This window comes from Physeter macrocephalus, chromosome 10, assembly GCF_002837175.3.
Source record: "Physeter macrocephalus isolate SW-GA chromosome 10, ASM283717v5, whole genome shotgun sequence".
Taxonomy (NCBI): domain Eukaryota; kingdom Metazoa; phylum Chordata; class Mammalia; order Artiodactyla; family Physeteridae; genus Physeter; species Physeter macrocephalus.
Genome location: NC_041223.1, coordinates 35,596,379 through 35,611,292, shown reverse-complemented (window position 1 = coordinate 35,611,292; position 14,914 = coordinate 35,596,379). Strand labels below are relative to the sequence as shown.

The following is a 14,914-nucleotide window of genomic DNA, read 5'->3' as shown; positions in this document are numbered from 1 at the left end:
AGGGAGATCAACTCAGTGCTTTGTGTCCACCTAGAGGGGTGGGATAGGGAGGATGGGAGGGAGACACAAGAGGGAGGAGATATGGGGATATATGTATATGTATAGCTGATTCACTTTGTTATACAGGAGAAACTAACATACCATTGTGAAGCAATTATACTCCAATAAAGATGTTAAAAAAAAAAAGAATAACAGATTTACTGCTGCTCAATATTTACCTAACTCTCAGATGAGTGAAGGACTATAACATAGTTAATGCCTGAAGGATATGCCATGCATTTATGCCCTAAATACTTATAAATCTGTAGTTGGATGAAGTCAGGATAGCATCAAATTGCAGTCATGAATCAACTGTTTTGGCCCCTGTAAAATTATCTGTACTGAACAGTTGTGGTCATTATAACTTTGGCTAACTTTGAGGGACATTATAAGAAGCAACCCTCAAAACACCATGCTAAATCTAAGGATGCTATTGGTAGCACTGTCCTCTTTTAGAGGAGTCATGGGTGGAAACAAAATTGCTTTAGTTGCAAAATCAGGGACGAAAGTGTTATTTCTGGGAAATAGGTTTGCTTCTGCTTTCTCAATACTGAGAAATATGCATTTGATCATTTTTTGTTACTTACTAGAAAGACAGATTTGCTGCATGCATTTCACAAAGGATCCTTCCTCTTGTCTTCATCTCATCTTTCTCTTCTAGTTTTGGAATACTTTACCTTACCTAGAATTTTATTTGACATCTTAAATTCTCTTGGGGACTTAGGTAAAGTATGAATAAACAAATATCATTACATTATTGATGGAAAACCATTTATTTTGTACAAGGAAATCTGTGTTACTTGGTACCTAGCTCTTTTCAATGGTTATCTGATCAAAGGAGACAATCAGGAAAGATGGCAATGTGATAAAAATAATTGCCAGGTATCTATTAACTCTGTTAAGGGTATCTATCTGGATTAGTCTAGGTTTCAAAGATCCAAGCATGTACATCTTCATTTTGTAATAGCAAATGCAATGATTGTGGATAGTCGCTGAACAAAGAATCATTAGCATCTTAATACCCAACACTGATCCTCTCACTAATGACATTTTTACTTGGAATCACAGAATTTATATGCATGCACCAGGAAATGTATAATTTTCTAATATACGGCTTAATAAGTTGTGTTTGATTGAATACACAGAGCTTAGAGAGAAATACGAAAGAAATACCGTCTATTATGCTTGTGGCATGTTACATTTTTTCCAAGTGTTGACTTTTAATTTTCGTTAAAAATATTGTCCTGATTTTCTGTGACATGTGAGGACAATTTCCTCCTGTTTTCTACTCCCAGCTGTATAGCCTCTAAGAAGGTACATTCTTACAGGTACAAAGCTGGGAGTGGGAAAAAATACATACATACTATGCCATCTTATATAAGGAACTTGAGAGCATCCATGAATTTTGGTATCCACAGGGGCTCCTGGAACCAATCTCCCATGTATACTGAGGGACAACTATATTAGAATGATAAGGGGAGCACAGTGCTAGTATTCAGGTATTGATCAGCATCATCTCTGGGTGGGTAGTTTGGGTAAGCACATTATCTAAACATAGTCCCAGGTATGGTGTTGTATACTGCAGGCAGAATGACATAAATAGCACCACAGCTGCCATCCAAGATAAAGAAAAAATATTCCAGCCCTTCTGTCAGTATTTGTATGGACTATCACCTATGTTTAAAGTATGTTTAATGCCTGCTAATTGATAAGGCTAATATTTTCCAAGATGGAATCTACAGAGCTGTCAGAATAATTATTTGACAATAACAAATTTAACCAGACAGCAGAATATCTTAGCTACATGGCTTAAACAACTGGCTAGACTAATCCTGACTCCCTTAATTATTTTGCTTGGATGCTAGAATTATCTGAGATTGTTACCAACTGGACCTTCCAAACCTTTGGAAGCCAATGAGTTCAGGTTTCGAATTGGAGTTGTGGATTTTGATTTGACCTAGCCATCTCCCTGTTGATCCAATCTGAGCCTCTGGGTGGAGAAGTTAAGAGAGCAAGCAAAACGCATTTTCCAAACTATAGAAGGATGAGAAGTAAATTCTCCTTTCAATCTGTAATCGTCTACTACATGCCTGCCTTCTCAGCTCTATTTTAGAATAGTCACATGGCTATTCTTTTTTATTTTTCCTTTTAGCATGCCAATTTGTATTTTATCCATAACCAATTATAGGGCTATTAATAAGAAAAATATCGGCACTATAAACACATAAAGCAACAGCTTTGATTGTCTGTGAATAAAGGCCAAGGAGTCTATTAAAATAACTGCCTTGGCAATGTGCACAAAACCATATAAGTCAACAGCAGGGAATGTTACAAGAAAGCAAGATAAGTATAAATAATTTTCAGTCGGAACAAGCTTGAATATACATCAATGCAGATACTTAAAGGAAATATTATGGGCCAAACAGGGTGAAGGAATAAAATTATTATTTGTACCAGAGTCTCGGCATGTCATTTTTTATAAATTCTTTCCAAATAAATGTGCCACACCTTGCCAGGATAAATACCATGTCCACCTCCATTTTCTTTTTGATATAAGACACTCTTTTTGATTATACTGAATTATCTAATACATAACTGCCTTTAGTAGACATTATTCATAAGTCATCTCAGAAAAGCTCTGTATTTTAATGCCCAATTATAATTTTCCTAAAATATGTTCCACTAATTATGTTTTTCTTCTGTTTTCATCCTGGACCCGGAATTTGAAAACGTATGCAAAATACATACCTCACTTTTGATACCACGGCACTCTAGTCAGAAAATAATAAATTGATACACTTTAGAAAGACATTTCAAGTTCTAATGTGCATGCAAAGCTATAAAATAAGCATAGTCTCTACGGTAGCATTGGGTTAGGTTATGCGATTTTTGGTCTAGTAAATATCACTGAGACATGAATCTTTTAGGTGGAATTGGAAAGTAAAAATATTTTCCAATACAAAACAAACTAACAGAATTTCCGTTCTGAGTTTTAAGTTTCCAGTGCATTCAAGACAAATCAATTTGTACCTCTTCTATCTTCTTCTGCATGATCTTCCATTGACTTTCCCATTCCTTTCTTTCATTGTCAAACTGGTCCAGTAATTCCATCTTTTCCTTGCGCCAGTTAGTCTCTGTGTTCTCCCACTGCTTATGTAGGTCCATGGCAACCGTGTGAGTGTTTGTGAAGGGGTGTTTCTGCCCGTCTCTGCCTTCTCTTAACTGTTTCTTGGAAGCTTGGAGTTGTTTTATTTGAAGTAGTCTCACTTGCCTTTAAAATAAAGCCTAATATAAACATAACAAGAGAGAGTTCCAAATCCATGTGCTTTCTGGAAACATTTTATCAGTTTGTCAAGAGCCATTGACATAAACAAACTTTAGGAAAATTGGACTCAAAAGAAGAGATGACAAAAATATCTGCCTAAGGAGAAACTAACACAACGAAAAAAGTATCATCCAAACTTTTCTTCTTCCCCTTTCTGAGACCAGACAGTAAAATTACAGTGGACAGGATTGTTAAATGCATGTGTGAGATATAAGTATTCTTTTAACTAACCACTTAATCTAAACATAGAATTTTTCATGACTATGTAAGAGTGGAAGTATGAAATTCAACTGTTTCGTCACATCTACACAACTGTGGTAGACTCTGTTGCAATAGAATTACTTCTTCTGTTCTGATGCAACCAGATTATACATTTCTGTGACTTAAAGTCCTGAGACGGTATTGGGCTACAATCTCAATTTTACACTCAGAGTTCAAGCTTGTGGCAAACATGATTACTGTGTCAATAAGACCCCAGCGTTGGTAGTAAGTCTGGGACTGATGTATCAGCAAGAAACCAAACTAAAGCATAAAAAAAATTGTCATTATTTTATTTTATCAAGTTAAATGTAAAAGCAGCAAAATTATCCTGAAAGCCATATGTTAACATTTATCCATGCTCTTTTTTCCTTCTAACAGACTATATATCAGAACCTATCTTCTGATACTGAATACAGAGAAATGAAAAAAAATGTTTTCATCAGTTTGCAGGGAAATTCTTGATCATATTAAGGAGTGACTGAAATAATTAGATTTCTAGCATTTAGGGCATGTGTATTCAGGATCTGAAGATGCACTTTAAAATACTTGATTGGTAACTCTGTTATAAATCACCTAAAATTTCTGAGATTTAGTTTATTTATATTAAAATGGGGGATATCCACAGGGTTATTACAAGGTTAAATGACATATGGACTGCAAATTGGTTTGAGAAATATAAAATTTCCCCTATTTTTTGCTTTAAAAAATCTTGTGCTGACTTCCACTGAGAATATTTTTATTACTAAAGTCAGATACATTTCTTAATGGGTAGAAAAGCGCATTTAAAATGTTTGAATCTCCTTCTAAGATAATCACGCCTATAAGAAGTCTTAACTCTTTAGCTTTTAAAAAGCTAAAGAGTTGGCCAAAAAAAAGCTAATTTGGCCATGACTAAAATGCCTTAACTTACCAGGTGGTAGCTGATGCTAATTTTGAGCAAAGTTCTCGAGACTCAGTAGCTGCCTGGGTTCTGGCATTGTCTAATAAAGCCCACATAAACAGGAAGCAAGCCCCATTCTGCAGTCATAGAAGACGGCCGCATATTTTATATTCCAAGTATAAGATAAACATTGAAGACATTTGATTTTTGTCAGACTGCTCTGAACATGCATATCCAAGTGGTAAACTGTTCCAAACATGTATTTTTGAGTTGCAATCTATTAATGAATTATAATAGACTAATAAGGATTTTAAAATGTCAGTGCTATATGCAGGGCTCCACCCTCAAAAACACCCTAATAATATTCGGATCTATATGGTTACTCTTCTCTCAAAAATTTTGCTACAGATACTTTGATCATTCTTACCTATTTCTTTGGCACCCACAAAACTATGACTAATGCAGTCAAGAAAAACAAGTAATTTCAGATTTAGCCATTAAAAGCACTATCACGTCTCATTTTATCCACTCAGCCATGCCTTTTTTCTAATCTCATTTTCCATCCTCTCTGTCATCCTTTCTTCCTTTTGCTACCATCCAATCCTATGAGAGAGTGACCACAAGTACCTGCCACAGCAAATGCAAGTTGCCCCAAAATAAATGTGTCGATGGAGACATAACAAAATGAAGATAGTAAAGAATGTACAGAATTTTGTGTTTTGGTGAATCTGTTATCGATCTTGATTACTTATTAATTTCTAGGTTCACCTAACAACTATTCGCAGGAAATGCAGACAGTGCTAATTTTCAGAGACTGCATACTGCTTTAAAGTATATGTAATTAACTGTGAGCTGCAACTATCCTGCTGACTAGCAGGTATTTAACATTGAAACTTCTTAGGAAGAGTGAAGTGATTTAAGACATCAAGAGGTAGTTGCAGATTTAACCAAGGGTGTTACAGAAAGAGCAGACTAATTTCAAGCTACCTGGAGAAGAGGTGCTATGATACTCCATGTTTCATTCCGTCTTTAAACACTGTAAATGTTCAGAAATCATCATGAAGTTTCTCCTACACTTGTGTAGCAAATGGCTCCAATTTTTCTTTTTATTTCTAATTCTTCTTGAACCACTTCCAGGTCAGAGTGAAAGGGCACCAGACCCTTTTCTTTTTTACGTACCTGAAGAAGATCATCCAGGAAAACCCTCAATCAGGCTTGCTCCTGGTTAACAGGACTATACATAAACTGAGGTAATGTTCCCGAAGCAGACAGAATCCTGCACTTAATTGCAAAGAGCCAAATTCATCACTTAATATGGAGAAGGGCCAATCTACAGAGCTTCCCCTTTCCAGGACCAGAGCAATATCTAGTGCCTTAAAACGTAATGGCTATGGATAAAAAACAAGCCTTGGAAAGAAAATTCCTATAGGGCAATATCTGTGCCAATTTCTGTGGAAGGGTTTATTTCGCCTTTCTAGTATCTATGTCTTGTCATAAATGTCAAATGTAATACGGCTGAATATATTGCTTTCTCCTCTAAAAATAAAGTGGGGTCCATAGAGTTTTGGGAGAATTAAACGTGCACGAAAGAGAATGCTTAATCAAAGTGACTAACACTGTTTTGGATCATAATGGATGCTCAATAAATGCCTGTTTCTTGGTTTCTTCCTTCTGTCCTTGTCTCCCTCCCGTTTTGTGTTCCCCTACCCTCCTTCCTTTTATTTATCTTCCTCTAGAATAAAACTGATTTTGATTTAATTAGAAAATTCATAGAAGCAAGTGTAATTGTGTGAACTCATATTTTTAACAGTTTTCCTTTGCCCTCAGTATTTTTCAAGTATTTTAAGAATACAAGGCAGGTTAAATATTTAGGAAATTTTTTTATTGTTAGCAAAAATTTGAATAGACAAATCTTATATAAAACTGCTTTTGTTATAATTCTCCCTAAATGTTAAAAAAAATCCAACTAACGTTCTGTAATGAAAAGTCATGGGGTAAAATGGCTCAGCCGATTCAAAAACTCAATTTCAGTGCTTTCTGCTGAGGCAAATATAAAAGTTCTCTTTGTTCCTAGTTGTCACTTGTTTTCGCCCACAGATATTGGTATCTCTGTGGGAGATAAGGAAGAATTTCTGTGATCTGCACCCTTCACTCTCCATTTCTTTTCACTCCCTCCAGAATTTCATTCAGAATAAAATTTGATTACAGCAAATGTCAAAGTACAGAGGGAGCTGCACTACTTAGCCATGCACACGTTCTTCCCCCAACAACTAAGCGAGCATTACATAATCCATTTTAACCTACTTCCCCCTCCCCAAGGCCGGAAGCCAGAATTGTAGACGGGTTGTGAGTGGGTTGCATAAGTATGGTGATGGGAGGAAAATAGTTCTGCTAACCTTCCGGCCCTACTAGGAAGCAAAATCTAAGAGAAACACAGGAGTTTCACAACAAATCATTTCTATTTCCCATGTTAGCCTCAAGTAGGTCATGGTAACACTTCTTCATCCGAGGGGTGCTCCCTTCTTACTACACCTTGGTTGTTACCATTTCAACCTTCATCTCCCCCATTGAAAACTGGACTTTAGCCAAACAAATGAAACAGCGTTAGGGGAGTTGACTCGATTGCAACTTCTCTCTTCTGAGAGTTTTGTTCAGAGTGCTTGTTTCTTGCTCTCTGATTTCCTTTTTATAAACATACTGCTTTTCATATAACTGAAAAATTTTTACTTGTAGGAGGTTACATATTCCAATAGGAATGCCATACACAGTAGGTACTGTCAATCTCACAATTCCTAGAACCATCATTTGCCTTGGAGATGCTTTGCTTCCTCTTAACTTGGAAGAATTAGGAATTCCCACATCTATACCCATCAAAGTTATGCACCATTTGCCTCCAAGATTCTCTAGCCCTTTCTCTAGGCTATTATGAATCACTTACATCATTTCAACTGATTATAAGACCTTATTCCTCCCCTACTGTTCACTGGCGAATGCATTTTTCCAAAGAAAACTATGACTTGATTTTGTTACAAAGCAAAAGGGAATTTTAAAAAATTGCTATTTCTTGCTATTTCAGTATCGTTCCTCATGTTCCAATAGGGTCAAAGGGATACTACCACGTGCAATTCTGAAGAAATCAATTTTGCCTTTTCATTTTATTATCTTCTCCTGTTTTCTCTCCAGTTATATATTCAAACTAGAAAATATCCAACATACAGGAGCACTGACTTTACTTCTCTCAGCTCATAAAAGCTTGGAGAGACGCATTTGGCTTGGATAAACAAACACCTAAACTTAACCAGCTTAAACAGTAGAAGCTGTAGTGGTAAGGTTCCCTCCTAATTGCAGATTAACCCATTATGAATGGCATGCACTTCAACTCAAATCACAGAAACACTTATCATGCAGTAAGCAAACCATAATCTTGGATGAAATTTCACTGATTTATTTCTCACTGCAATTTTCAAATACCAGCAGTTTCAAGGGTTGTGAACTTTACTTTGCAAATGTTAAAAAGTCTTCATCCTAATGAAAATAGTGTTCTAAAAAATAAATTTAGTGAACTCTTACGGTAGGGAAAGTGGTGTTCAAAGTACTGAGAAGCAGTGTTTCAAAAACACAGTCTGAGAGAGCAGATGGTACCATCAGTCCGGAGTCAGGAAATCCACTCACAGCAGCTGGACCTTCTCTTCCCTGGGAGTCAGTAAAATCCGTTATGCACCCTGCCCCACTGTTTTTAAGCCAAGACACAGACACTGAATCAGGCAGATGTTGAAATCACCCTCCACTTAAACAGCATCTACAGTTTCAAATATGTCAACAGCGGCCTCTCTACATTTTGCCAAAATTAGTCACTTGCTTTCAAACTGCCAGAAAGAAACATACCTTTTTGCTCTGGGGAGAAATCCTACGGATGTCCGACCACTGGTCAATCTAGCAATGGGAGGACAGCTGGTTGTTTTAAAGAGAAAACTCTCAGCACGGTGAATCTTGCTTCTTTGCACAAAATGGGAATGCAAAATAAGTCCAACCATTCAACAGAGAGATACTGACAAGTCCCTTTGAAACCTCCACCATTTCGCAAATCAAAAAGCTGCTCAGCTCATGTCACAGCAGCAGCTGAGGCTACTGTGACGTCAGTTTCTCAGAGGCGGCCTTCAAGCCATCTCTTCCAACCAGAGCTCTGTAACTTTAGAGCAGCTCCTACTCTGGGTAAACAACTCCAGGTCCAGGACATTTTTAACTTTTATAAGGGAGCCCAGTATTTCCAAACTTGCCAAAAGAGCTGGTGTTAATATCACACAATGACAATGGCCAATTTTACATTCCATTTATTTGGAAAAGTTAACTCCTTTTTTACAGGCAAGAATCATCTCTGCCTACCTCTCTCTTTCCCCTTTTCCAAATGTACTTTTCAGTGCCTTTGGAAGTTGGTCTCTGGATGTGGCAGAACAATATGTGAAGAAATTTTATGTATATAATCTTAAAAGATTTGTGAAAAGGTATAAACTTCTGTCTTGAAATAAAGTAGAAACGGCATATATGAAGACCAGCCTTCTAGTTCTTTGTGATTCTATGGCAGCTTGCTGCTTATATCTATAGTGATGGTGATGTCTTTCTGCTAGTGGAAATCAGAGCCCATGGGAAAGGATGATACTTATTGTGGTAAGGAAAAAACCAATGAGATACCCGTGTACTTGTTTTCAATGAAGGTGTGCTGCAGCCTAATTCAGCAAATAAGCTACATAAAAGTTTAAATAACAAGGGCTTATCCTCAAGTCTAAAGTCTGTGTGGTCATTAAAGCATTACATAATCCCTGTCACATTATTTTTGCCTGCTTCCAGATTCCAGATAAATATTTCATGGGGAGTTAAAAAGTTTACTAAGAATAACCTGCTCATAGTAGGACTTTAGTACATGTAGGACAATTGAATGAAACCATACTCTGTGTTTTGAAAGCCTGGCATCAAAATCTCAAAAGCAAAAAAAAAAAAAAGCACCCACCGCCCCTCCGCCCCCAAATCTCAAAAGCAATAACAACAACAATAATAGTTAGAGTAATAATAGTGATGACTCATGGAGAGACAGCTCTCTGCAAGGCTCTGTGCTAAGTACTTCTAATATCTAATGTATCTTTATCTTAGCTCACTCTCATAGAAAATGTGTCTGTAGATATTAACCCAAGTTTACTGATAAAACCAAGGTTCAGAGAGGCAGAGTATCTTGCCAAAATTCACAGAAACTTGACCACGCAGAGAAGTAGGTCTTGGAACCGGTTTCTCTAACTGAAAACCCTGGAATTTTGTCACAGAGATATTGGTTTCAAATTACTGCCACTACTTATCTGTGTGAACTTCGAGTTTGTTACTTCTGTAAGGGGATAATTATATTTACTTTGTAAGGATGTTGTAGAGTATGAGGGGGTCCCTTCAGTGCCAGGCACTTAAGAATGTTAGTTCATTCTGCCTTTGCCCTTATCAGGACACTCCGGACCTCTCTTCCACTCCAGACCTCTTAATTTCCATGTGTCATTGGCAAATCAAATTAAGACTGTTTTCTACACCCTATCAGAACTTCAGATCATCTGTAGCTAATTACAGGAGGAATTATGTTGTGCTATCCTCTATACTATCCCTCAATAGTACCTGTTTCAATGCCCTTTTTCATGGATGTCCCAGTAATTATTTATTGCAGGTGCTTCATCTGCTTCTTGCCATGGTAAAGTTGACCTTAAATTATACCAAAAATAGAATAAAAAACTAGGGACAAAAAACTTTGACAGAATTTCACCCAAGTCTACCATTAATTGTAGTACTTACCAACCCTTTCTGTTGAATAATTTTTTATGTATATTAGCTAAAATTTCCATGCTATATTTCATATCCCAGAGAAATAAAGCAATGCAATTAGATGACAGCATACAAAGGCAATAAATACTCAGCTCAGGTATTTCTGAACCTTTCCACTAAAAACTTCTAAGAAAGCTTTGTTTTAAGAAAAGTTCCTGCTGTTATGTACATAAAACGAATGGATTTTGAAAACAGATGCTGGTATACCCAGCCCTATAGTGATATTCAGACATCTTGAAGCGCCTGACATTTTCAAGCAGGTGTCAAATGGCTGAAAACCTTATGGAAAAAAATGCAATTTGTGGCACAATCCAGGTCACTTTTAATCCATTTAAATATTTAAACCTTCAAATATGAAAGTGACTCAAATTATTGCTCTATATATTAGAGAGAATTTGGAAGAATCACTCATATCTGATGTCATACTAATCTTATTTCAGTGTATAATAAATATGTAAAGAAATGCATGTAACAATTCTTAATGTAAAGTAAATGTAGAAACACGAGCTGCTATCAAGAAACAAAAAAAGGAAATCCTGGAAAAGGTTTGAAAAGATCTATATAAATGATGCTATTAAGCCACAAACTAAAACATTTTGGAAAGGGGGAAAGAGCAATGAGTGCATAAATGTCACTAGCAGGTGTTTCCAGACTTACAGAATTTTAGAGCCAGAAAGAACCCCTGAAATCATCTAGCCAAGCTTCTAATTTTACAGCTGAGGAAAGAGGCCCTGATGTTAAGCCATTTGCTCAAGGTCACAAAGGCACTAACTAGCAATGCCAGGAATAGAATCCAGGTCTTCTAATTCCTGGAGGAGTGCCTTAAAGTTTAAAATTCCAAGGAGCTCAAGGAAGGGAATAGAACCTAGGGATAAGAGTTTGGGGCGTGAGACATTTATTTCTGGCTTTATTAAATCTTAAATTCAGTTCTCTTCTAAGTCCCAAATGAGGGAGCTAATACTTCATCTTCCAAGTATAACATAGGAGTCATATAACAGAGTATTTATCTTCACGGCTATTTATTTAAAGAGGTTTGTATCCTTCAATAATGTAAATCCTTGGTCAGAATACGAAGACAAAAGAATTTTAACTTAGTGATGGAAGAAAATCTAGGGATAAATGCACCAACTTTGCCTTTAGTATACAACTGCACATTTAATTTACAGTTTTCTGTCTGAAGGATGATCTTGAAGCACCACGAAGCAGTTATTTATTTAATCTCTTTATACTGGGTGGCTTCTGATTTCTTGCTTGTATAGTTTTTCAGCCCCTTCTTCTTTTACTCTTTAAGCATATTTACCAGTTAAAGGGGTATTGTATTTCTATTTTCACTGTAAACGATATGGAAAAAATTGGAAAAGAGATGACTTTGAAAAACTGAACTCATTCTTATAGCATATTATAATTTAGAAGCTAGGGGACTTCGCTGGTGGCACAGTGGTTAAGAATCGCCTGCCACTGCAGGGGACACGGGTTTGATCCCTGGTCCGGGAAGATGGCACATGCCACGGAGCAGCTAAGCCCGTGCGCCACAACTACTGAGCCTGCGCTTTCTAGGGCCCGTGCTCGGCAACGAGAAGCCACTGCAGAGAAGCCCGCGCACCGCAACGAAGAGTAGCCCCTGCTCGCTGCAACCAGAGAAAGCCCATGCAGCAACGAAGACCCAACACAGCCAAAAAAAGAGAAGCTATTACATGTGGCATTTAAAATAATCCTTCCTTCTAGAATAATGTCTGCCCTTTACAATTTTCAAAGCGCTTTACGATGCATCTCAGTTGTTTAGCAGAACTCTCTTGAACATTAAACGATTTTCCATTCTTAGGGAGAGGTCTTGGGCATTCTAATTAACATTCCACTTAACAAATATTTGTGAGCACCAGCTCTGGGCCAGGTGTAGTGTTAGATCCTGAGGACTGGAAGAAGAATAAGACAAATCTTTGTCCTCATCAAGCTCCATCAACTCTGAAGATCCCTGAAATGTGACCTGCAGCATGACTGTCCACTTCCTGAGTATTCCTTGAAACAAATTTATAAACAAATGTGGAGTGCTTCTCCTGGTAATCTCCATAGCATTCCACCAAGGGGACCACAGTTCTGTGCTGTGTTACTCTCAGGCCTTGCTGCACACTGCAATCAATCAAAGAATTATTTAAAAGTTCCTAAAGCTAGAACTTTCCTCCACTTTCTGAACTAGACCATCCAGTGGTGAGGCCCAGTTTTCTTAATTTTTATAAAGTTCTACAGCTGAGTCTGTCAAATTTGGTCCTGTGTTATTTGAGTCCTAGAATGACAGAGTTCGGACTCTGTGTTAGTAAAAGAAATATGTTGACACTTATTAGAATCTGTTTTAGATTATAAAATTATGAGAGTCACACACAAAGTATTTATTATCCATGGAAGTTACATGCTTAGGTTGTTGTGTTTCAGCTAATGTGCTATTTTCCCAGTGCTGGATGTTTTTCCCTAGAATCATGGGATGCTGGCTGTCTCTTCTATTCTGAGGGATGGTGACATGTCAACAGATTTTTTAGCCAAGCAAATCTGTCATGGGGCTTATGTACAGGCATTTCCAGATGACAGAAATATTCAAAAGAAACAGTTTCAAACTATCTGTTTTCTTTTATTTTTTAAAGTACTGGTCTATATTTTGAAGAAACAAAACAAAACATTTAAAAAACGTGAGCTATTTAAGACTAGAGACAGATCTTCCTTACGGTTTTCAAATTTGTTTTTAGCATCTCACTATATTATTTCCAGATTCTTTACTTGGGAGATGTTGATAATGATGACAACAAAATCTAAGTAATACAGGAACTGTTCTAGGGCTACCTCTCATTTCATTCCAGAAAAGGGCCTTGGGAATGCCTTTCCACCACAAGAGGGCCACCCTGAGTCACTTCTGTTAGGAAGTTCTAGCAGGAAAGCAGGGCTAAGAGAGGCCATTTAGGGAGTATAATTTGAAGGACAAAGGAACTGATCTGTATTCTCCCCATCCTGCCCCATCCCAGGGTGTTGCTACCCCACCTATATCTTCTACCAGAAATGTGAGATTTATCACCTTTAGGAGACAGCATTATATTTTTAGTAATTGTCTAATCAAATGCCATTGACAAAGGAAGCAATTACTGGCTAGTCACAACTTTGCTCAGAAAAGGAGAGCTGCTACTCCCAATTAAAAGAACAAGAGAAATCCCGTGAAAGAACAAACGATGAAACAGATCTCTCCAGACTACTAGACCCCTAGTTCAAAAAGGAGGTAATAAAAGTGCTAAAGGAGTAAGAAAGATGATCGATAGAAGTGCAGAGCACTGTTAACAAGGAACTAGAAACTCTAAAGAGGAACTAATTGAAGTTTAGATAACTCAATTGCTGTGATTACAAACCCATCTAAAAGAAAAAAAGGAACAGCTAACACACTAAAGGGCTGGAAGGAACAGTCAATATAGGTAAGCTTTGATCGGAGCCTGGGGAAAGTAGTCTTTTTCATTCGTGGGTCGTGGAGCAGGGAGAGAGATGGAAGATCAAAAAGAGGAACTGTATGAGTGGTGCTAGATTTTGAGGGGCTAACGTGAGAGGTCTTGGTGCCCAGGTGCAAAGAAATATGGCATCATGATGCGAGAAGGCTACGGTAAAGGATCTGGAGATGAGGGTCCAGGAAGGGAGGCCCACAGTCACACTTCAGTGTAGCCTTGGGTCCACTCCAATCAGAGGACTTCTGCAGAGACAGCTGGACCCACTCTCTACACCAAGATCTCTTAGTTAAGTCCACAGAGACTCTAACAATGCCTTGACGCCTATGCTTGGCCCTTACACTATATTCTTTTGTTGTCGTTGCCACTGAAATATTTTGCACAGTAAGATTCCATCTTTCTTTTCCAATTATTTTGCATCTACCCTACTATTTTTAATCCATCTACTTTCCACAAATATGAGTACTTCAAACAAATAGCTACTTGGGAATAAATCACATTCCCTTGAAAGTGACAAGTGTGACCAGAGGCATGAGTTTCTCTTCCTGGAGAGCTTTCTCACTCCAAGATTTGAAGGTCCATTGCTGGGGGATCCTCATTTTCCTTCAACTACCTCCTCTGGTTGCTTTCCTGGGGCTTTTTCCACTACATGGAGTCTAAGCAGGTAGAATAATGCTAAGACCTTCCATACAGTCGTTCTGGTGCTTCTGCAGATACACATTTCCTTTCAGGTAAAGGAGCTCAGATTCCAAAATCCAGAATAAATTAATTTTGCTGACTCATTATGTTAACCACCATCCCCTCCCCCCTTCAAAGTTCTAAACGACTGATCTAGGCTGACACATAGAATGTCTATTTAAATAGTCTAAGTCTGTTTTATCTGTGCAGGAGTTAATAATACAGAGGGAATGACAAAGGGAATGGATTGTACAAAAATTGCACATGTTCATGAAAAAGAAAGGGAATTACAAACTAGATGCTAAACTGAGTTTTCTGACATTAACAAATAAAAGACACTATAAGGTATTTTTTTTAAAAAGCTCTTAAGGGCTTCCCTGGTGGCGCAGTGGTTGCGCGTCCGCCTGCCGA

At 37.5% G+C, this 14,914-nt stretch overlaps 2 protein-coding genes across 4 annotated transcripts in view; both read right to left on the bottom strand.

Moving 5' to 3' along the window:
- The window catches only part of KIAA0408 (KIAA0408 ortholog), a 30,751-nt gene extending 25,277 nt beyond the window's left edge, over nucleotides 1–5,474 (bottom strand). Inside the window, exon 1 of one of the 3 annotated variants that reach the window (XM_028494464.2) lies at nucleotides 3,070–5,474. In XM_028494464.2, the coding sequence (XP_028350265.1) occupies nucleotides 3,070–3,204 (135 nt within the window). In that variant the 5' untranslated portion in view covers nucleotides 3,205–5,474. Of the gene's footprint in view, nucleotides 1–626; nucleotides 720–3,069 lie in introns of those variants that run through there. The other 2 variants (XM_028494465.2, XM_024122529.3) reach the window with 2 other exon arrangements.
- Nucleotides 5,475–5,602: 128 nt separating this feature from the next.
- Nucleotides 5,603–14,914, bottom strand: part of MTCL3 (MTCL family member 3) — a 58,735-nt gene continuing 49,423 nt past the window's right edge. Inside the window, exons 8-10 of the mRNA XM_055087514.1 lie at nucleotides 10,152–10,235; nucleotides 8,391–8,438; nucleotides 5,603–5,684 (exon numbers count right to left, since the gene is read on the bottom strand). The gene's annotated coding sequence lies outside the window, so the exon portion shown is untranslated. The remainder of the gene's footprint in view (nucleotides 5,685–8,390; nucleotides 8,439–10,151; nucleotides 10,236–14,914) is intronic.